Source organism: Dromiciops gliroides, chromosome X (genome assembly GCF_019393635.1).
Source record: "Dromiciops gliroides isolate mDroGli1 chromosome X, mDroGli1.pri, whole genome shotgun sequence".
Taxonomy (NCBI): Eukaryota; Metazoa; Chordata; class Mammalia; order Microbiotheria; family Microbiotheriidae; genus Dromiciops; species Dromiciops gliroides.
This window is the reverse complement of record NC_057867.1, coordinates 79618429-79641940: the sequence shown is the minus strand read 5'-3', so window position 1 is coordinate 79641940 and position 23512 is coordinate 79618429. Positions and strand designations below refer to the sequence as shown.

General features: G+C 49.3%; 1 protein-coding gene across 1 annotated transcript in view; it reads right to left on the bottom strand.

The window, feature by feature from the left end:
* The window catches only part of F8 (coagulation factor VIII), an 88260-nt gene that overhangs the window by 3483 nt on the left and 61265 nt on the right, over positions 1 to 23512 (bottom strand). Inside the window, exons 15-25 of the mRNA XM_043974747.1 lie at positions 20476 to 20629; positions 15877 to 16089; positions 14946 to 15174; positions 14520 to 14702; positions 13636 to 13752; positions 11490 to 11561; positions 10373 to 10458; positions 7343 to 7498; positions 1797 to 1941; positions 1409 to 1557; positions 159 to 335 (exon numbers count right to left, since the gene is read on the bottom strand). Of these exons, the coding sequence (XP_043830682.1) occupies positions 159 to 335; positions 1409 to 1557; positions 1797 to 1941; positions 7343 to 7498; positions 10373 to 10458; positions 11490 to 11561; positions 13636 to 13752; positions 14520 to 14702; positions 14946 to 15174; positions 15877 to 16089; positions 20476 to 20629 (1681 nt within the window). The remainder of the gene's footprint in view (positions 1 to 158; positions 336 to 1408; positions 1558 to 1796; positions 1942 to 7342; positions 7499 to 10372; positions 10459 to 11489; positions 11562 to 13635; positions 13753 to 14519; positions 14703 to 14945; positions 15175 to 15876; positions 16090 to 20475; positions 20630 to 23512) is intronic.

Genomic DNA, 23512 nt, shown 5'->3' with positions numbered 1-23512 from the left:
TGAGTCCCCTCCCCAGTGCTCTGTTGGCACTCCACCGAGCCTGGGGATGGGAAGTTGTGTGCCATCCATTGGGCAGTATATCACTGGATCACCCTGCCTGTCTAAAGCAGACTCAGAGGCCTGCCTGCCTCCTCCCATTTCTCAAAAGCTCAACATACCTTTATTTTGTTATTCTGACGAACAAAGGTCCAGTTTTTGCCATCTTGGCTGCTGGAGAGCAAGAATTCTTTCACATACATGTTGGTGAGGATGGACTTCACACCCTGGGTGATTACTCCAGTGACTTTCATCACCTTCTGAAAATCCACCTGCAGCCACTCCTTCTGCCCATTCTCCTGGGGAGGAACAATGGCATTATATGTTTGGCCACCACTCCCCTCTCCCCTGAAACCCAACATAACACCCCAAAGGACCCAGGCAGGCACCTTCATTCCTGGACCTCAAACTACACCTTGAATTTCCAGAAAGCCACGAGACCAGGGAGCACAGTAGGGAAGGCTTTTGACCAGGGGTCCCAACACTGGGCACCATCTTCAGGACTGCAGCCTTCACTGGCTCAGACCCTCGGGGGAATCTGTGAGCCTGGGCCCTTTTCTGCACCAACGATGCTGACCTTCCATCCCCCCACCCCCATTCTGGGATCCAGGGAAGCAAGGCCTTCCATCTCCCAACTCAGGGTTCTTTGTCCAGCCATGCCTCATGCCTGGACTGCTCTCTCTTCTCATCTCTGTCTCCTGACTTCCTCAAAGGCCCAGCTAAAAGCCCATCTTCTACAGGATGCCTTCCCCAGTCTGTCTTAAGTGATTATCTCCAGTTTATACAGTTTATAACTGGGTGTTTGCACCAGGAGCTCCTCGAGATCAAGGGCTGTCTTTTGCCTTTCTTTGTATCCCCGGAGCAGAGTAGGTGCTTGTTGAATGACCACAGTAACAGGCTGACAGGGATGGGCCCAGGAAGATTTTCACCTGAGGGAAAGCAGGTGAATAGTCTGAAGGCTGGGGGAGGGAACATGGATAGTGGCTTGAGTCATGCAGTAAAGAAGGTTGGGAGGGCAGGCAGGCCCTATGAGAAAAGCCCTGCAGGAACAGGACCCAGGGTATCTCTGCAGGATAGCTGAGGGACAGATGTGTGGCATAACAAGGAAAGCCAGCTGAAGACCTCAGAGTGAGGCACAGGGACAGAAGTCACCCTAAGGAGGAAGCTACAAGTCCCCCCCCACACACACACACACAAGGGTGCCCTGGGACAAGGCATTCATTTCATCAGTTAGTCACTGGTCACCTAGTTAAGAGGGGCCTCCAAACACACGGAAACAGCCAGGTTTCCTGCACACTTTCTGGCAAAGGCTTAACCTTCCCTGGCCTTCCCCCCCCCCTACCTAGGGAGGGTGTCTTCATGGGTGACTTACCTGGGGCCTCCAGGCATTGGTTCGGCCCTCCAGGTTAAGTCGGGCTTGGGAAGGGGCCCAGGTGGCAAACACACTGGCCTTGTGGGATGAAGCTGTGACCTGTGCATCGGAGATGCTTCGATTTTCCATGCCTAATGGAAGGCTGCAGCCTGGACAGAAGGAGTGGTGGTGGGGGGTGTCACTGGAAGTCTTGGGTGCACCCTGGTTTCAGTCCTACTTCATTTCACCCTTTTCCCAAGCTCAGGGATGGGGAGCTCAGCCCCTAATTGGAGAACTCCCCCAATGGCCCAGGCGATGACGGATCTCCTTCTAGTGTATGGGTGGCTGGGCCCTGGGGGACACCCCCGGGGCAGGCTGTGGAGGGTCTCTGTGGCCCAGGAGTACTCACTGTTGAGCTCACAGCCAAGCAGTTCCATTCGGAGGGTGCTGCGCACGCTGAAGTGGGAGGGCTGGAGGCGGATGTACTGGGCCACCATGGGAGGGTCAAACACATTTTCTTTGATACCAGATGCATCTACATTCCCAAAGAACACCTGCAAGGAGGCGGACTCGTGAGGGACCTCCAGGGCAAAGACCGGGCTGGGGAGCTCAGGGACCAGAGGGAGGGCCGAGTCACTCATTCCCACAGCAACCCCCACAGCTGGCTAGACAAGCTTCTCTTACTAACAGGAACATGGGAGAACCACGCCCCCCAACCCCCTTGGAAAGCAGTCAGAGCCTGCCCTACTCTCATTCCCTGCCCCCCTCCCCTTGTCTTGTACCCACTGCTCTGGTCCCCAAGGCGATCATCCTTTCCCCTGCTTCCTCCCCTCCTTGAGGCACTCCCCCCCCCACTCCTGCTCCTGCCTAAGCCTTTCCTTCTCGGCCCTCCCCCTCTCTAGTCCCTGGGGACCTTGTGCCTGAAAGGGTCGTCTCCATTCCCCATCCCCCAAGGCACTCAGCCCCGTGGCGCTCTTGCCCAAGCCTTCCCTCCGTACTCTTGTCTCTGTGGGGGATGCTGGTGCGCTCGTACCCCCCTGCTTGGGAGATACTCGTGCCCACTGAGCTCGTGCCCGTACGGCCCTGCTTGGGGGATGCTGGTGCTCGCTGAGCTCGTGCCCGTACGGCCCTGCTTGGGGGGATGCTGGTGCTCGCTGAGCTCGTGCCCGTACCGCCCTGCTTGGGGGATGCTGGTGCTCGCTGAGCTCGTGCCCGTACGGCCCTGCTTGGGAGATACTCGTGCCCACTGAGCTCGTGCCCGTACGGCCCTGCTTGGGGGATGCTGGTGCTCGCTGAGCTCGTGCCCGTACGGCCCTGCTTGGGAGATACTCGTGCCCACTGAGCTCGTGCCCGTACGGCCCTGCTTGGGGGGATGCTGGTGCTCGCTGAGCTCGTGCCCGTACGGCCCTGCTTGGGGGATGCTGGTGCTCGCTGAGCTCGTGCCCGTACGGCCCTGCTTGGGGGATGCTGGTGCTCGCTGAGCTCGTGCCCGTACGGCCCTGCTTGGGGGATGCTGGTGCTCGCTGAGCTCGTGCCCGTACGGCCCTGCTTGGGGGATGCTGGTGCCCGCTGAGCTCGTGCCCGTACGGCCCTGCTTGGGGGATGCTGGTGCTCGCTGAGCTCGTGCCCGTACGGCCCTGCTTGGGGGATGCTGGTGCCCGCTGAGCTCGTGCCCGTACGGCCCTGCTTGGGAGATACTCGTGCCCACTGAGCTCGTGCCCGTACGGCCCTGCTAGGGGGATACTCGTGCCCGCTGAGCTCGTGCCCGTACGGCCCTGCTTGGGGGATGCTGGTGCTCGCTGAGCTCGTGCCCGTACGGCCCTGCTTGGGGGATGCTGGTGCTCGCTGAGCTCGTGCCCGTACGGCCCTGCTTGGGGGATGCTGGTGCTCGCTGAGCTCGTGCCCGTACGGCCCTGCTTGGGGGATGCTGGTGCTCGCTGAGCTCGTGCCCGTACGGCCCTGCTTGGGGGATGCTGGTGCCCGCTGAGCTCGTGCCCGTACGGTCCTGCTTGGGGGATGCTGGTGCTCGCTGAGCTCGTGCCCGTACGGCCCTGCTTGGGGGATGCTGGTGCCCGCTGAGCTCGTGCCCGTACGGCCCTGCTTGGGAGATACTCGTGCCCACTGAGCTCGTGCCCGTACGGCCCTGCTAGGGGGATACTCGTGCCCGCTGAGCTCGTGCCCGTACGGCCCTGCTTGGGGGATGCTGGTGCTCGCTGACCTCGTACCCGCGCCCGCCCTCCTCGACCCTCACTCTCTCTAGTCCCTGGGGACCTTGTGCCTGAAACTGTTGTCTCCATACCCCGTCCCCCAAGGCACTCAGCCCCGTGGCGCTCTTGCCCAAGCCTTCCCTCCGTACTCTTGTCTCTGTGGCGTTCGTACCCGTACCGCCCTCCTTCGGGGATTCTAGTGCTCGCTGAGCTTGGATCCGTACCTCCCTCCTTGGCCCTTCCCACTTTTGGCTCTGTGGCGCTCGTGCCCGCTGAGCTGGTGCCCATACTCACTCTCGTGGGCCCTCTTTACTCTCGTCCCTGGGGTGCTCGTGCCTGTACCCGCCCTCCTCTGCCCTCCCTATTATTGTCTCCGAGGCGCTACTAGGCTCATCCCCCTGCTCTCCTCCATTCGGCTCTCGTTCCCGATCTCCAGAGTCCTCCCGTCCCCACAGTTCTCTTCCCATGGCGATCTCTTGTAAACCTCACAACAGAATTGGCATGAAGTTGAGGTCCCAGGTTTGTTTGTTTGTTTGCTTGCTCAGTCGCGATCTCTCTCTCTCTCCCCCCTCCCCCCCATCTCTCATTTTTTCCATCACCTTCCTATCTTGCTCTCCCCCGCCCCTCCCCCACTACACCGTTTGGCAGGTAGGTTTTAGCGTCGGTATCCTATCAGAAGAGAAAAGGCCAAGGTGCATCCTTCCAAGGTTGGAGGAGAGTATCAGGCAGACAACCTCAGCATCTCTAAGGGCCAATCTGGAAACCCTCCCATCTAAGCGCAAGCGCGTGTTCGCGCCTGCGTACACACAGGAGCTGCAGGCTGCTTCCCCCTAAGGGAGTAGAACGCACAAGTGCAGGGCCAGAGGGCACAAGGCCCACCCAGGAAGTAGTACTAGTCCTTGGTCGCACACTGAGCTGACTTTGTGCACAGGCCTCCTCAGACCTCTGCTCCTGCTTCCTGCCCTTTACAGAAGATACTTTTTTCTTTTTTCCTTTTTTTGGCATGGCTGCTAGATAATTTAATGGCACAGGTCCAAGTTGTTGAGGCCACCCACCTTAAGTGCTAGATCCCTCCCCGGGCTCTTTTCCTTTTCCCCCTTTTGTTATGTAGTGCCCACAGAGTGATGGGATGATCTGGGTCGGGGGTTGTACCTGGGGGTCCCAGCCCAGTTGTAGAAACATGGCCATTCACAGACATTCAGAAGGCTCTTTAAGCCCATTCCTGACTCACTAACATGGCCCTAGCCGCCAAGAGGGGCTTTACTGTAACAGCCAATAGTGCTGCCAGCCTTGAGCATATGTAACAAATGGGATCAGGTACCCCACTAAGTGACCTTAGTTGAAAGCAGAGCTAACAGTTTCAGGTTTCTTCCTTGAATCCCTCTCGTCTTATTTGGAGTACCTGACCACGCATCTCCTTCCAAACATCCCCCACAAGTGGTGGTCCCACAGTCCTGGAGGGCTGCTAGGTAAGGGGAGTCCACTGCACTTGGGCATCATATGCCAATTGTCAGGAAGTTTCTCCCTCACCCCATGAGCCTGTTGCCACATTGTCTTTGGTCTAAGAGAGACAGCTAAATGGCCATCCTTTTATTAAAAGGCTGGCACTGTTAATAACATGATTAAATTGCCCAGAAATTGTCTCTGGAACCTTTTAGAGTGGCACAATTATGAACTCAAGAGGGAAGCCCTGAGAAGTATCAGGGTTTTCCTGCCCTCATGGAGCCTACAATCTAAACAGCCAAGTTCTATGGGGCCTAGAAAGCGCCAGCTCCGTGGTATGTGGCTCGTCTGTACTAGGATGGTCACACAGTCAGCAAGAAAAGCAAAAATAAGACCTCTTCCCTAGAGACCTCAGCGTCTAACGGAGGAGGGCAAATCACTTATGGCCGCACAAGACATGACTGCCAAAGCTGGACTATAGAGTGTGTGTTGTGGGGGACAGGTAGGAAGCAGCCTCAAGTTAGGATACTCTCAGCCCCCTCATCTGTCTGAATCCTAGCCATCCTTTAGGGCTCAGCTTAAGTCCCATCTGTGCCAGGAATTATTCCCAGATTTTCCCAACCCAAATCATCTCTGCCTTCTCTGGCTTGGATACTCTCTCCAGAGGAATTTGTATTTGATCCTGGAGGCAATAGGGAGCCACAGAAGTTTATTGAGTAGGGGGCTTATATGATAATACCTTTGGGCTTAGGAAAATCACTTTAGTGGCCAAATGTATCTTCCATTTGGCTGGAGTGGGGAGAGACTTCAGGCAGGCAGACCCCCTAGCAGCTACTTCAGCAATGGATTGGATATGGGAGGTGAGTTCAAGTGAAGAGTATGGAGGATGTCACTGAGGTGGCATGCCAGGGTGAGTGGGAGGATGGTGGCACACTGCACAGTAACAGGCAAGTTCAGAAGAGGGGAGGGTTGAGGGAGGGTGGAAGAGGATAAGTTCTGATCAGAGCTTGTTGAATTTGAGATGCCCACGTTATGCGTAGTTGGGAACACCTGATGGGACTGCAGCTCAGGAGAGAGGCCCATGAACTGGGTTTTAAAAATATTTTGATAACAAGATTTTTTTTTTGGTGGGGCAATGATGGTTAAGTGACTTGCCCAGGGTCACACAGCTATTAAGTGTCAAGTGTCTGAGGCTGGATTTGAACTCAGGTACTCCTGAATCCAGGGCCGGTGCTTTAACCACTGCGCCATCTAGCTGCTCCCCCACACAAGATTTTAATATAATTGTTTACTTTGTAATCCTATGTATGCATTTGAGTACGTGTGTTTAAAACAGGCTCCCCCCCAAAAAAGAAATCATTAAAACAGGCTTCCCCAGACTGACTGTTCAAGGGATCCATGAAACAACAAGGGTTAAGCGCCCCTGGAATGGAAGTAAAGCCAAAGAGGGCCCAGGACACAGAGAGGCTTGAGGGTCACCACTGTGGGCAGGAGTCAGAGGAAGATCCAGCAAAGGTGCCTGGGAAGGAGTGCTCAGACATATCAGAGAACCAGGAAAGCAGTGTCCTAAAAAGCCAAAGGAGAGGGGGCAGCTAGGTGATGCAGTGGATAAAGCACAGGCCCTGAATTCAGGAGGACCAGACACTTGACACTTACTAGCTGTGTGACTTTGGCCAAGTCATTTAACCCTCATTGCCCTGCAAAAAAAAAAAAAAGCCATAGAAGGGAAAATACAGAAAGTGAAAAGATGGACAGATGACACAGGATATTTGATTATAGAAGCGCCTTGAGGTTGGTGGAAGCAGGGGAGGGGTGACATAGACATACACATTAGGGAGATTACTTTGGTGGCCAAATGGATGGTGGACTGGAGTGGGAAGATACCGAGGCAGGCACCCCCAAGCAGGCTGTTTCAATAGTCAAGGTGTGAAGTGATGAGGGCCTGCACCAGGGGGTTGTGGTGTGTCAGAGGAATTCTAATTTAAAAGGTTTGATAATCAATTGGATATTAGGGATAGAATGATAGAAATGACTTAAGGATAACACTGAGCTTTGAGCATGGGTCACTGGTAGGATGATGGTATGCTCAATAGTAATAAGGAGCTTTGTAAGATGGAATGGGTTTACGGGAAAGAGAATGAGTTTGGCTTTGGATATGTTGCATGTGAGATGCCTCTAGGATACAGAGGTGGGACAGATGAGGGCTGCTTCTTCCACATGTGCCCCATTCCTCCAGCACAGGAGTGGGGAGTCTGTTTTGGGGATTTGTACCTTTAGACTTTATGGGTTGTCCCATGGTACTCACCATCATGGTACCAGTAGAGTTTCCTCGGTAATTCTTCCATGTCTGTCCATCAAGACTGTGCCTGATGGTGAACTGAGAGATGTAGAGGCTGGAGAATTTCTGTCGGGCTCCTTGGGTCTTGATACCATGGATAATCATCGGCTTCAACAGGTCAACCTGCCAATTAAGCCAGAATTTCATTTCACTTTGTCCCTTGAACACCTGGAATCATTTTGAGGGAACTCAATTTAACAAAAATTTATTAAGCTCCTTCCACGTGCAGGTGGGCAGCCAGAGTGTTCCACAGGTACCTCTAATGTCAGAGGAATATGAGGAAGTCCACCAGCACATGAGGAAGAGGTGGCCCCTCCGTGGCTATCTCACTGAAGGGCATGGAGAAGCAGCACCCAAGAGGGGATGAGATCACACAGTGTCTTTGGGTAATTGGAGCATGGCCCAGGCCCTCTGCCAGGCACAGGCAGACATCATACACACACACAAACACACACAGACACACACACACACACACACACAATTCTCCCTGACCTCAAAGCACTCACAATTTAATGAAGGGGTACAATGTTTACATAGAAATCAACACAATGGATTTTAGAAAGCCAGAGAACATTAAGAACTAGGAAGACCAGAAATGTAAAGGGCAAGAAGCAGTACTGCATGTCAATGCTCAACTGTGAGGGCAGCACAGGGTGCCTCTCCCAAAGTCAGAGGCTCCTCTCTAGGGACTCACCATCAGTGTTCGCCATCTGAAGGTCATGCCATCTTCCCCCTCCCACTGCATCCTCCTCACCTTGGACACGAATCTCATCATTGTCTCAAGCCCTCCTCTCCAGTAGTATCTCCCAAGGACTCTCAACAGCCCTCATCATTCTCCCAAGCAAGCACTAGGGCTATCTGGGACCAAATCTCTTCCCCTGAACCAAATCCTGCCACTTATTCTCTCCAAATATGTCCTGCGTTAGTCTCTTCCTTTACTTTCCACCTCCAGCCATTCTGACTACCTTTCCCCATTCTATTCCATGTTCCCAGTGTGCAGAACCTTGGGCCAAACACTGAGGGAAACCCAGAACTAAGATAGGAGTGGGGATCAGCAGTGACCCAAGGCACAGGTATCTGACCTGGCTTCACCACGAAGGGAGCTTTCATCTGCTTGTCTTATGGAATGAGGCCTGGCAGGGCCTCTCCCAATCCTACTTTAGATCATTCAGCCAGGGCACGTTGAAGAGTCATAAATGATCAGAGGTGGAAATGTCCTACGTGGTTATCTGATCCAACACCCTCAACTTAGAGATGAAGTGAGGTTTAGCAAGGAGAAAGGACTTGGCCAAGGTCCAAGTATTCCACAGATTGGTCCATCAACCAAAAAAAGGTCTTGAGAAAGCCTTGAATGCCAGGCAAAGGAGTTTGAACAAAACCCCAGAGTCAACAGTGATGGAATACTGTCTCTGATGCTCTGGCTCTAAGCCTTGATGAACGTTGGGTCATTAAGCTGGATGAAAAAGAGAGGGTGACAGGGCAGCCCTGGGCAGTTCTCCGCCCTCCACCCCACCCCCACTATGTTCCAGGGGATGACTCTTGCCTTATGATACCAAACCATGAAATAGGTGAGAGAGCCTTGACTTTAGAAATGAATGAGTTCCTCTCATTTGAGGCCATGTTGGCCACTTTGTAAGTGGCTGGTCAGGCCCCTAGAGAACTGCACAGAGGCAATCCTCAACCAACAGGAGCTTGGGGCCCCAGCCTGGGCTACAAAGGTATAAGGATGTGCCAACTTTGCCCCCAGAGGTAGTCAGGTGGTGCCTTTCAGGCTACGGTCCCACTGTTTCTTCATGATGGGCAACAAGTAAATCTGTATTCACCCTTCAGAGGCAGTCCAACAGATGTCTACCAGCTCAGGCTGGACTTTGCCCATGCTCCAGGTCACCAGGCCCACTGTGGAGTGTTCTGCTGCCATTGGCTCCTTCACTTTGGATAATGCTTTCTAACCCTCCCTTTCAATCTGTGTTCAGGACCTAAGTTGCCTTAGGGACTCCTTGGGGAGTTCAAAGCAGGTCAAGGTTCAAGCAACCCCGAGAGCAGCCATATGGTGAGCCCCAAAGAAACCCAGAATCATTGCATGGATTGACCCTCAAAGAAAGGAGTAGGGTGGGGAATAAGCATTTCTATAGGACCTACTATGTGCCTGGCCATGTGGTAAGTGTTTTCTCAATAGGATCTCATTTGGTCAAAGAAGATGGTAAACTGACTCTAATTTTGAGCCCTGCCCCATCATCCAGAGGGTGAGCCTGGTGGTCTACCTACTGTCCGTAGCACCTGGCTGCTGATGTAGTATTTTACTGATTTGTCTTGGTGACCTCTCCAAATCAGCCTCCAAACAATATCCTAATATACAGCTCTGACTGCGTCACCTCTCTGCTCAAGGACTTTTAGGAGATCCCTACTCCCTCTAGGATCAAATCCAAATTCCTCAGCCTAGCTCTGAAGGCCTTCCATTACCACTCCCCTACACACACGAAACATTTCCTGCCAAGTCTTGCTCCTAGGCCCCAAGCCTAGAAGGTGCTCCTTCCATAAAGAGAACCTCCTTAGGCTCAGCATAAGAACCTCCTCGTTATCCCTTTTCTCCCCTTCCTCCTCTTTTTCCCCTCCTTTTTTCTCCTCCCTTCTTCTCTCTCTCCTCCCTCCTCTTCTTCATCCTCAGTCTCCTTCTTTCCTCTTCCTCCATCTCCCAGAATCCTTCCCTGACATTGTAGCCCAAACCCCTCCCCCGAGTTAAAAGCATTCTTGCTCTCTTCCCATCTTCCTCAAGCCCTCTCTCAATTTGAGTTTGTCCTTTGCCTTCATCACATCCTACCTCCTATTAGCCTCAAAGCATCTCTCCTAGCCACTGGAACATAAACTTCTAAAGGGTAGAGGGAGTGGAACCACAGCATGGTGCTTCGCATATCAGAGGGGCTTAATGGATGCTAGTGTCCTGGAATGGGGTGCAGTTCTGGGATTCTCTCAGGATGGTCATGTCAGTAGAAGGCCTACCTCGATCCAAGGATTGGCATCCTTGGTGCTCCAGGCATTGATAGACCCTGCATGATTGAGTCTGGCCAGCTTTGGGGCCCACTGGCCTGCATCAAAGAAAGAGGAAAGAGATTTGAAGCATATTATTATTTGTTCGTTCATACCTCATCCCTCTCCTGCTCCCTATATTCCTGATAGTCCTGGTCAGCTCAGCTCCAGGGAAGACACGAGAAAATGCTTCACCTTCTCCCTTTGGTTGGAGCCTCTTGGACATACTGGGAAGTTGGCTCTGTTCAACTGTTTTGGGTTAGGGTTTGGGAGGTGGCTTTGTGGGGGATTACAAGGGAAGATTCACTGCAGGGGGATCTGCATCTGAAAATGACTGTGATTCATAAAGAAAACTAAATCATGAAAGGGTCGGGCTAGAGGGGCTTAAGTCTGTGATATAAGGTGTGGATGCCAAGTGATATAAGGGCTGAATGGTCAAATCAAAGTGAGGCCTGTCACTAACCAAGTTTGAGTTTGCTCCCTAACAGGCCCAGAAAGAACAACCCTCAGGTCACCAGGTGGTTGCTGAGCTGGGTCCTCAATGGGGCGTCCGGATTGCTTTGTATGAAGCTTCCCTAGTTGTGGGGCTGGTTCCCCATCACCCTGGCACATAGCCAGCTTGCCCCTTGCAGGGGCCTCTCCCTTTTCCTCATCGGTAGTTAGTACAGCAAACAGCAGTTTGTTAGTGACTCAGGTCAAAGGTTTGGTGGGAAAGCCAAAGAAAGGCTTGGGAATCCTTGAGCCATTTCATTATTTCCCATAGACAGGGTGCCCCCAAAGTCTTAATGCAGTCTTAGTACTTAAAACTGTACTAAGATGTACAGGGCAGCAGAGGCAAGCATTGGGAGGCAAGCACTAGGAGCTGTGTTCTCTGGTGCCTGAGGAGGGATAGCAGGGCAAGGGCAAGGGCAAGGCTCCAGTCCTGAACTATTGAGAACTCAGGCTAATGAGTCAATGGAACAGCATATGACATGCATATACAACCCACCAGGGGATGTTGGGATACTGGAACATGGCTAGAGTAGGCTAACTGGCAGACCATGAGAGCTGACTGGCACAGGCACAGGAGAAATGAGTCAGGCTCACTTACCATATTGTCCAGAAGCTGTGATCTGAGAATCAGTGATCTGGCCAGAGGCCATTCCCAGAGCATTCCGACACTCTACGAGAGGGAAAAGTGGAGAGAGAGTATCAGGTTTTGGAAAGGGCTTCAGGCTTCTAGCCTACTGTTGACTGAGTTCAGTCTGCTGAGCAAGCCCTAGGCCACAAGCCCCTCTGGAAACTACCCTCCTTTGATGGAGGTTATGGCCCCTTTTAGAGGGTCAGTCCCAAAGCCATCTTCCCCATCCTTCAGCTATAGGTCCCAATTCCATCCACAAGTCCTTTCAGAACCCTGGGATGTAGTTCCCCCAGCTTGGGTATTCAGACTTCCTCTGGGCAGGAAGCTCATTTCTCTTGGGATTTCCATTTTACTTTGGAAGCATTTGCTTTGAGTCTGGAGATCATGCTCTCCAGTACAGAAACTAGAAACAGACTTGAGTAGCTCTGTCTTTTCTAGGTCATCAATTACCATCATTACCCTGACCCTTGAGGACTGAGCCCCCCCCCCTTTTTTGCAGGGCAATGGGGGTTAAGTGACTTGCCAAGGGTCACACAGCTAGTAAGTGTCAAGTGTCTGAGGCCGGATTTAAACTCAGGTACTCCTGAATCCAGAGCTATTGCTTTATCCACTGTGCCACCTAGCTGCCCCCTGAGCCCCTTTTTGATCTTCATGCCCCCAATATTGCTAGAAGACTCTCATTGGTCTTTCTCAATCTCTGGGCTTGCCACTACTGACATTATCCATACGGGTCTCTATCACTCTTTTGGTCTCATCCTCAGCCACAGAATTCTCCACACCATGAAATTAGAGGCCGAGGCCCTGTCCCAATAAATGATGTGCCCACAGGGGTTGGACAGAGACAGTAAATGGCAGATGCACAGGAGAGGTGGAGCAGCTGAAGGGTTTCACATCACCCTCTCCTCTAAAGGCAGAATCCAACCATCATGGGTTTTAACTTGCCCAGATGTTTAGATGCATTCAGCATATCAGGGTGGGAGGTTCATGTTTTGAGAGATTCTGATGGTTTGAGCACAGGACTACCTAGGAGACAACTCAGATATTGGACTCCCCCACTGGATAATTAACATAATGACATGATTAAGGAAGACAGCACACACACAGGCAATTGGAGCTGCTTACCCTATAGCAATGCCCCTACGTGCCTCATGGAGTGCCCACCACTTTTATACATAGCTCATGGCTCCCAATATACCAGATAAGGATTAAGAGTCTTCTTCCCCCTTCTTGTCACCTCCAGAAATCATTCAGCAATATCTCCTTTGAGATTCCCTTAGTAAACATTCATTAAATTGAACTGAATTCACAAAGACACATACACACACAAACACACACACACACACACACACACACACTTGCTTCTCACCCTTGGGGCCATCCATGAGAGAAGAGAGACATCACAAGAATTTTTAATTTCCTTTCTATTTGGCTCCAATATGGCCATTTTATTTGTAAGGAAAATCACCTAACCTACTCAAGTTGTCCTTATCATATGGAATTTAGCTGAGACTTACAATCCTGATTAGGTGTGAAAGAATTTCTGGCTTGTTTTAGGATAACCATACTAGCTCCAGTACCAATTTACAACTTGATTTGTTGTCATTTTCCTTCGGTTATCTTTGAACCCCCTACTTCTCCATTAGCCTACTATACATTTCCCAAACATACCTTTGAAATGTAAATCTTTATCTTCCCTTTTGGCCGCTGTAAATTCCTTTCTCTTTTGGTAGTTGTAAATTCCAATTGTACCTTTTCCCCCCCTCTGATGTAACTGGAAACTATATAAGACTTATAAACCAAACCAAAACAAAACAACTTCATCTAGTGTTCAGTGGCCATTTCAAACCGGGAACATATATGATAAAGATTGCTTCTCAAAAAGTCTGGGTGGGCAGTGGTACTTCTCAGTGAATCAATCTTTGCCTATTTCCATATCCAAGTCTCAGCTCTGTTACTGAGACTTTGCCAGCTTGACCTTAGCTAAGCCTCTTAGCCTTTGGGGGACTCACTTTCCTCCTCTCCAAAGGCCCCTTCAAAGGAAATGCTCTATGGTTCTAAGAGTCCCAAGCCTAGGACAGCAAGCAATCTAAGGAGGCAAGCAGGCGGAGCTACTTACGCTTGTTGTACACTAGGAAAATGGCGCTCATCCCAGCCTGCTGGTGCTCCCCGATCATGCACTCGACCCGCCACAATCCTCCTTGAGAGGGCTGCATTTCTACCGTCTCAAAAACACCTTTTTAAGAGAGAAATGGGGAGGAGGGCATGAGAGAGAGGTGACTCTTTCTGAGACAGATATTTCCTCACTATTGCACGCATACAAAGATTCTTGTGTCACTTCTTTTACTGGTGACAAGCCCATGCGACTGTGCCTCAAAAGGGAGCCTTCCCCTGGCCCAATTCTGGACCTCATTTTCTCTTGAGGTCAGGGTTATTTGTGTGCTGAGGTGGCAAATCAAGTCTCAGGACCAGAAAGAGGATCTTTCCCTCATGATGGGAAACTTGGGAAAGAAGAGATTTGGCTCAGGCCCTCCCAAACCACAGGGGGCCATCTTTACAGGCTCTATGTGAGTCCCACTGGCTTTATGATCCAATGGCTCATGCTAGCCATCCAAGGAACCAGAATAACTTTATGCCTCCCACAGATGAGGGCATTTGGAGAGGTGATGTCAAAAAATGAGATGTCAGGCCTATACTTATAAGCAAGCTCATTGGGAACACAGGCCACACACATACATTCAGCCACTCCCACATATACATACACATGTATATACATATGTACACACATACATATATGCAGAAAGCCTTATAAACATATGCCAAACAACAGATCACTACATACTAGTTCCTACAGTACAAACTAAAGCACATGTAGAAGTGCATGATGCCAGCTGGGTGGAGTCAGCTGGCAAAGGGTTCTCAGGAGAAGTTGCTCTGGAATAAGGGAAGGACTGGGGAAGAGGAGGAAGGTGGTCACCAGCAGTATCATGGGCCAGCTCATACCAGGATAGAGATTGTAGACTGCCATTTTGTATTCTTTCTTTGTCCGCACAGTGAATACTTGGCCACTGAAATGAATGGAGTGGATATTTTCATTGCTGCCCATGCTAAGCAGATACCACCGGATCTTTTGGTGCTGAGCCATCACCAATCCAGGCAACGTATCCTTTACATAACCATTGATTGCTAGGGAAGGAAAACACAGGGAAGATGAGTTTGGCCTATGGAAGAAGCTGGAGGGTAAGAGGCTCAAGTTATGCAGAAAGATACAGATGGAGGAATGCAAAGGAGCCTAAGGGTGACATTTTTAGGTGGAAAGATAGTGCCTCTACACCAAAGATAGAGTCCAAGTACTTTTGTATCTACTGTTGTCATGTGGACACATGACAGCTATAGCTACAAAAGCACATGGCCACGGTCCTTCCTTACAATGGAAGCGGTTGTTCCTTTGAAAACTAGGGTCATCCATCTGGACCTTGCATGGAGGCTTGCAGTTCCTCTCCATGTTCTCAGCGAAATACCAGCTCTTGGTCTCATCAAAGATGGTGAAGAACAGGGTAAATTCCTGGACAGTCAACTGTCTGCCATGAGACGGATTCAGTTTGTCAGGGTGACAGATCAGTATTGGCCCAATCAACCCTGAGTGTAGATCTTTTTCCTGGGAAAGGAAGAATGAGGAAAAAACAACAACAACTGAGGACCAAAGATGTAACTGAACTAGGAAGCCAGGTCTTTGGACTCCAGGTCCTGTTCTCTTTCCAAAATGAGGAGGTCTGCACTTTGACCTCAAGTATTATCCTTCCCAGGGCTCTGTACTTCAACAGAGACTGAAGCCTGGAGTCAGAAGAACAACTTGTCAGGCAGTAGCTGAACCAGAGAAGAGTTCCATGGTGCCATCCATCCCACTCCCAGGCAGCCCTGATCTACAGCCTGCCACTCATCCTCCTTGGGAAACTGTCAAGCTATCCAATGTCCTTCCTAAAACTTGGAGCTCTGAACTGAACACAATCTTCTAGCCTGTTAAGATCTTTTTTGGATCCTGTCATTGAGTATGTTCTCCTCCCCTACTATATTTTTCTGTCATCCACAAATTTGATAGGCAGGCCATTTATGGCTTTAGCTAAGTATTTGATCAACATGTGGAATAGCCAAACTGGACTAACTGGACATGCCCACCAAGCTGGAATTGAACACTGAACACTAACACTAAATCACAGAATTGTTGAAGTGTCGAAGTATCCAACCTCTTCTCATCTCCATTGGGCATGTGTCGGGCAGACCTTATGCACAATGGTGACATGCCAGACCATTCCAACTATTTTAGTTCTAGATGAGGAGTTAGCTAGGAAACAGCACTTACCAGGTCAACATCAGAGAAATAAGCCCAGGCCTTACAGTCAAACTCCTTGTCGGTCGGGGCCATATGGGGCTCCACCTTCCAAGAATATGTTTCAGTCTCTTCAGGTTTCACTTCTTTCTTTCTAAGGTCACTTTCTTGCCCCTGATGTTCCTCATAGGAAATGAGACTAGAATAGAAGGAATAAGGTCGCGAAGCCTGGTTCTTGAAAGTGACCTGCAATAGAGAAAGGATACAAACATCTCCACCAAATGAAGTAATAGCCCTGGGCACATTTCTTATTAAATTAGCCTGTTTAGGGGCAGCTAGGTGGCACAGTGGATAGAGCACTGGCCCTGGAGTCAGGAGGACCTGAGTTCAAATCTGGCCTCAGACACTTAACACTTACTAGCTGTGTGACCCTAGGCAAGTCACTTAACCCCAACTGCCTCACCAAAAAAAAATTAGCCTGTTCCCCCCATTTAGTCCCACTTCCATGGCTATTTTCTCTGGGTTCTCTCATTCCAGACCTCTGAGGGTCCCTGGATCTGCCCACCTCTTCTCCCTACTTTGGATCACAGATCAATCAATCAATAAACATTTCTTTTCTTTCTTTTTTTTTAGTGAGGCAATTGGGGTTAAGTGACTTGCCCAGGGTCACACAGCTAGTATATCAATAAACATTTCTTAAACACCTCCCATGTGCCAGGCACTGAACTAAGCATTGGAGAGGTAAAGAAAGACAAAAGACAGTTCCTGTCCTCAAAGGTGCCTATATTCTAATGAGGGAGACACCATGTGGACAACAGTCCAAAACAAGCTGTAGGTGGGAGAAATTGCTGATAATCTCTGAGAGGAGGCACTGGAATGAAGAGAGAACAGGAAGGGCTTCCTGAAGAAAGTGGGATATTAGCTGGGACTTGGAGGGGGCCAGAGAAGCCAGGAGGCAGAGGTGGAAAGGGAGAGCTTTCTAGCCAGGGAGAGGGGGGACAGCCAGAGAAAAAACCTGGAGTCAGGAGATGAAGGGACTTGAACACCAAACAGAGCATTTTGTATTTAATCCTGGAGGTGATAGGGAACCAAATGAGTACATATATGTGGAGTGACATGGTGAGATCTGTGTTTTAGGAAGATCCCTCTGGTGGCTGGATGGAGGAGGATGGACTGGAGTGGGGAGAGACCTGAAGCAGGAGGCAGAGTCCCCTAGCGGCGACTGCAATAGTCCAGGTGTGAGGTGATAAGGGCCTGCATCGGGGGAGTGGCCGTGACAGAGGAGAGATGCTACAAAGGTGAAATTGACAGGCCCTAGACGGGGGCTGAGAGATAGTGAGGAGTCCAGGATGACTCCTAGATTGTGAGCCTAAGGGGCTGGGAGGATGGTGGTGACCTCAAAAATACTAGGAACATTTGGAAGAGGGAACAGTCTGGGTGGGAACATGAGTTCTGTTTTGGACATGTTGAGTTCAAGATGCCTACAAGACATCCAGCTCAAGATGTCTGAGAGGTGGTTGGAGATAGGAGACGGAAGGTCAGAGGTGTCTTGAGAATCATCAGCAAAGAGATGATCATTGAATCCATGGGGGCTGATAAGATCACTGAGAGATATAGTATAAAGGGAGAAGAGAAGAGGTTCCAAAACAGAGCCCTGGGAGACACCTGAAGTTAGTGGGTGTGGCTTGGAGAAGTAGCCAGCAAAGGAGACAGATAAGGAATGGTGGAAGGATCAAGTGAGGGCTTTTTGAGGATGGGGAAATATGGGCATGTTTATAGGCAACAGAGAATGAGTCAGTAGACAGGGAGAGATTGAAGATAAGTGAAAGAGTGGAGATGCCAGAGCGCATACTCCGTTGGAGGAAATGGAATCCCTTGTGCAGGTAGAAGGGTTGGCCTTGGTAAAGGGAAGAGTCACCTCTCTCTTCACGGAAGTCAAGGACAAAGGAGACAGTGGAAGAAGGCATCTGAATGATGAGATTAGGAGGAGGACAGAAAGAGCTCTCTGTGAATAGTTTCAATTTTTTTTTCAGTAAAATCCAAGGCAAGGTTCTCAGCTGAGAAGTTGGGGGGAGAGAAACCATGGGAGGCTTGGGGAGTGATGAAAAGGTTTGAAAGGGAAAGAGCTGGGGCAGCTAGGTGACGCAGTGGATAAAATACCAGTCCTGGATTCAGGAGGACCTGAGCTCAAATCCGGCCTCAGACACTTGACACTTACTAGCTGTGTGACCCTGGGCAAGTTACTTAACCCTCATTGCCCTGCAAAAAAAAAGAAAAGAAAAGAAAGTGAAAGAGCCTCTGTGGAGAATGGGAGAGTGAGTCAATAAGGGAGGTAGGATTGCTGAGCAGCAGTGAGGACCCATTTGAGGTTATATAACATAAATTTATAGTGGACCCAGTCAGAACAGTTGTATGATTTTCTCCAGCTATGTTCAACAGCACACCAATAGGAGCAAAGGCAGAGGATGGTAGGAGTGAGCCAAAACTGAAGCTTGGCAGGACAAGATTGGTGATAGGGTAAAGGGGCAAGAGACTCAAGAGAAGACGACAGTGTTGACTTGAACTGGTTCACCAAGGGATCAAGATGGAAAAAAGAGGTGAGTGGGTACAAAGGTCTGGGAGAGAACTGAAGGGTTGAGGGATTAGAGGGCATGGAGTGAAAAAAGAACCAGGTTTGGCAGAAATTGAATGACAACAGATTTTGATCAGATAAGGAAATTTCAGAATTCCTAAGCATAGAGCTGGTCCATTTGTGGGTGATGACAAGATCAGGGGTATGTCTAAGCTAAAGTGGGGTAGAGGAGGAGCTGATGGGAAACATAAGGAACTCAGAGCTTAGAATGTTAGAGAACATCAATATGGATGTTGAAAGTCTCCTAGGGGAAAAAAAGTCTCTTAGGATAAGGGCAGGAGTTTGGGAAGAGAGATTTTGAGCCAGGCACTGAATTCTTTGAGGAAAGAAGGGGAGTGTCAGCAGACAATAGCTACTATGAGAGAATATTTGTAAAATACTTTGCACAGTGCCTGAAAACAATAGGTGTTTAATAAATGTTTGTTCCCTTCCTTCTTTCATATGTCACCATAAGATCCTAGCTCTAGATCTGGAAGGGCCCTCAGAAGCCTTGGAGTCCAAGACCCTTATCATAAACAACAGGAAACTGAGGCCCAAGGAGTTGAAGTAATGTGCCAAGGACACAAATAGGAAGTCAGCAGCAGAGACAGGATTTGGGCTCAGGGCAGGGGCTCTTTACAGTCCACCCTGCTAGATGGACCCTCTTCCCAGTCACACAGATTTTAAATCACAAAAGCTTGGTGTTCCTGAGAAAATTGGGTTAGGCAAATGGTTAAGATTCATTCTGGTTGGCAGCCAAGATGAAACCAGTTCATTTTGGAAAAACAAAACGAACAAAACTTTTGGTTCTGAAAACCCTTAAGGAACAAGTTCTTCATCTAGAATTTCAATGACTCTTCCAGGAAGGTATATAAATAAAGCTCTACTTTATTTTCTAATCAGGCTGTAAGAGATCCATATGTTATATCAACTTCAAACGAAGTTGATAAATTAACTTACTACAACTCCCTGAATGAAAATGGAAAAATGCAAGCCATTCCAAGAAACGGCATCTTTGCTAGGCAGTGTTGGTGAATCAAAGAGTCCGTTATATTTGATGTACTAGCCTCTCCACATGTCTCACTGCCTCTTGGGAAGGATTCTATTCTACCACCTAAACCCAGTCTTGGGTGAACTATGGAGATATATGGCTTTTGTACATTCCTAGACCAGTAGAATCTGGGAGAAATTGGATTCCCCATGGGTGGGAAAACATCAGTGGCAAGAGGGACCCTCACTGCCCAGTTGATCTAGGGTATAGGTCCCTCATTATTATTATTATTAGCTATTGCTGATGTTTTTTGGCATATGCTTAGCTCTGGGGTGGTAGACTACAGGGTAGACCTTAGAGTAGCCCAGTGAGATCTGCTGTTTACTCCCCATCTCCTCCATTATAGAGACATCATCCATTAGAATCCCACAACAATCTCAGGATGTATGACATATGTTGTGTGTAATACCCCCTCTTTTCTTTAACAGATGAAAAAGCAGTGAGGAACAGTGGCTTGCCCAAGGTCACATAGTTATTCAATGTCTAGATCAGGATTAAAATTCAAGTCCCCAGAAAGGAGCCTATCTGACCTGTGGGTATGGGTAGTAGGCCTCCACCAGTCGCGGACGACCATGGATCAGTGCCTTGAAGAGCCACAGGCCACAGTGTGGCTGTGCAGTCTGATACGGGAGCCCAGCTGCAGCTCCTGAGTGACTTATAACCAGTAACTGCCGCATCCCGTGTTGTATCTACCCCATGAGGAGTAGCTGGAGTGTCCTCTCCAGGGTGCTGGCCTGGGCGGATCAATATGGAAAACGAGCTGTTGCCCATGCAGCAGGCTTTCCCTCTCCGCGACACTGGTGGATCCAAAGGAGAGGCAGAGCCAATACAGTTGGGCACCAGTGCCAAACAGAGGGTATGGGTACAAGTTGGAAAAGTAGTCCAGAGGGGGTCAGTCATCGTCGTTGTCATTGTTGTCATCATCATCATCATTTAGATTTTTCCTTTGATGGATACTTTCCCAACTCACCACAATATAGTCTTCAACTTCTGCTCTGATAAATGGCCCCAGGAGCCCCAGGTGTTCAGTCAGCTCCCCACGATCCAGAGGCTCTGTAAAGAAACCATCAGCAAATTCCTGGAAAACCACTTTCTTATATTTCCAGGCACTGTCATTCTGCACCCTAAAGGAACATGAAAAGAGAGAAACCAGCCAGCTGTCAGTGACCTTCTATCCAAGGCCAGCCCTGCCCCTCCCCCTCCCCCACAGCCCCATGGAAATTAATTTTGCCATCTTATTTTGACTGTTGAATACCACACAGCTGATCAAAATGCACCAGCAACCAACCAACAGTCCAGAACTTATTAAGTGCTTACCATGTGACAAGCTCTATGCTAGGTACTAAGGATACAAATACAAAGAATGAAATAATTGCTCCCCTTAAGGAGCTGACAGTCTACCAGGAGAGATGTGTACACAGAGAAGTATGTTCTGAGTAAATATATGAAGAATAAATATAAGGGAGTTGAATACAAAGTAGATAGGGAAGGAGGGGAGGGAATAGCATTTGGGCAGGAGCAGGAGGAATGAGGGAAGGCCCCAAGCAAAAGGTGGTGGTTCAACTGTGTCTTTAAGGAAGTAAGGGATTCTATTATCCAGAGGTGGGAAGGTGGGGCCAGACAGTGCAAAGGTACTGAGATGGGAGATGGATTACTGTGGATGAGGAATCTAGAGAAGACCAGTTTGGCTGGATCACAGGGTGCAGAGTAACTGATAATGAGCCTAGAAAGGTTGGGTCCAGATTGTAAAGGTCATAAAAGCCAAATAGTACTTTCTATTTCATCCTGGAGGCAACAGAGAACCATTGGAGTTTATCAAATGGGGGAGTGGCATAGTCAAATCTACATTTTAAGAAAATCATTTTGGCAATTGTGTGGAGGAACGCTAGAGTGGGGAGCGACTTGAAGCCAAGAGATCCACTGGAGGCTACTGCAGCCCTAATGGGGAGGAGGTAAACGCCTGAAGTAAGGTGGTGGCTTTGTAAGTAGAGAAAAGGGGACACACCACAGGGCTGTTGTAGAGATAAAAACGCAGGATTTGTCGACTGGTTGAATGAAGAGGAGTGAGGAGTTGCCGATAATGCTGAGGGTACAAATCTGAGAGACTAGAAGAATCACCTTCAATGGGAACAGGGAAGTTTGAGAAAAGGGGTCTGGGGTGCAAGAGAATGGGTTCTATTTTGGCCATAGGTTGGAAGCATCCCCAGGATATCAATGTGAACCTCCCTGGAAAGTATACTGCCAAGGTAAGCAAACTTATCCACGGTATTCAAAACTTCTTGGGCAGCTAGATGGCGCAGTGGTAAGGCACCAGCCCTGGATTCAGGAGTACCTGGGTTCAAATCCGGCTTCAGCTTCAGACACTTGACACTTAACTAGCTGTGTGACCCTGGGCAAGTCACTTAACCCTCATTGCCCTGCAAAAAAACCAAAAATAACTCCAAAAAACCCCCAACTTCTTCATTTGCTGTAACTGATGGTTCCATGGATGGGTGGTGCTGGCTGATGGAGCACGTGGGTTTTCTTGGTATTATCTGTTAGGGCAAAATTATCACATGCAGCAGAGGATCAGTCCATACTTTGTTGCATCTCAGCTTCAGAGGCTACAATGAATGCACACTCATCTGCAAACAAATAATCATGCTCCAACTCTCCCTCTACTTTCAGTCTTGGCTTGTAGCCTTTTCAAGCTAAATAATTTACCATCAGTGTGACAGCCGACCTGGATGCTATTTTCATCCTCATTGAAAACATCATGCTAAAAAGCATGGGAGCAAGCACACAGACTTGCTTCAGTCTGTTGGTGACTGGCCCATTCCCAGAACTCAGGCAAGTGTGCTGTCATGAAACTGACATATAATACTGATGAACTTCTCCAGGCAACCAAATTTTGACATCGTTTTCCATAAGCCCTCATGACCGACAGTATCAAAGGCCTTGGTCAGATAGACAAACATTCCGTACAGACCTCTGTTCTGCTCCTGGCATTTCTCCTGGTGTTGTCAGGCAGCAAGCACCATTCCTCAGCCCTTTCTGAAGCCATACTGGCTGGCAGGTAAACGACCATCTTCCAGGTGAAGGATCAGCCTATTAAGGAGGACTCTGACAGGAATCTTGCCAGCAATGAATAAATGACTAAGAAAGAGACCCCCTCCCCCGCTGTGATTGTCACAGGACAATCTATTTCCTTTTCCTTTATAGACATGGACAATGGAAGCATCCTTGAACTCCTGGGGGATAACCTGAGTCAGCTCAGTGTCTGGGAGGCTCCAAAGGAAAGTGTAGGAGAGAAGAGGTATTAGGCTGCCTACCAAACTGAAGGCCTACAGAACCGTTGTGCTGACTTCAATGTTGTATGCCTGTGACACCTGGAGAGTCTACCAGTGCCACCCCAGGAAATTGAATCACTTCCTTTTTTGTGGGGCAATGAGGGTTAAGTGACTTGCCCACGGTCATACAGCTAGTAAGTGTCAAGTGTCTGAGACCACATTTGAACTCAGGTCCTCCTGAATCCAGGCCTGGTGCTTTATCCACTGCTGCACCTAGCTGCCCCCAAATCACTTCCTTTTGAATTGTCTTAGGAAGATTCTAAAGATCACCTGGCAAGATAAGGTACTTGACATTGAGGTTCTTTCTCGAGCTGAACTTCCAAGCATTCAAACTACTGCAGAGAACACTACTCCAAATGGCTGGCCATGTCGTTGGAATGCCAAACATTCTAAGTTCCCCCAATCACCTGACATCCTGTCCCTATTACTTAAGCTCCCAAGTAAGGAAAGTGTCTGAGCAGTCTCCCATGATAGTTTCCTTTTGCTGCACATAATACTGCCTTGTTGTTGTTGTTCAGCTGTTCAGTCACGTCCCATGCTTTGTGACCCAGTGGATCATATCACACCAATACCATTCATGTGGTTTTCTTGGCAAAGATACTGGAGTGGTTTGCCACTTCCTTCTCCAGTAGATTAAGGCAAAAAGAAGTGAAGTGATTTGCCCGAGGTCACACAGCT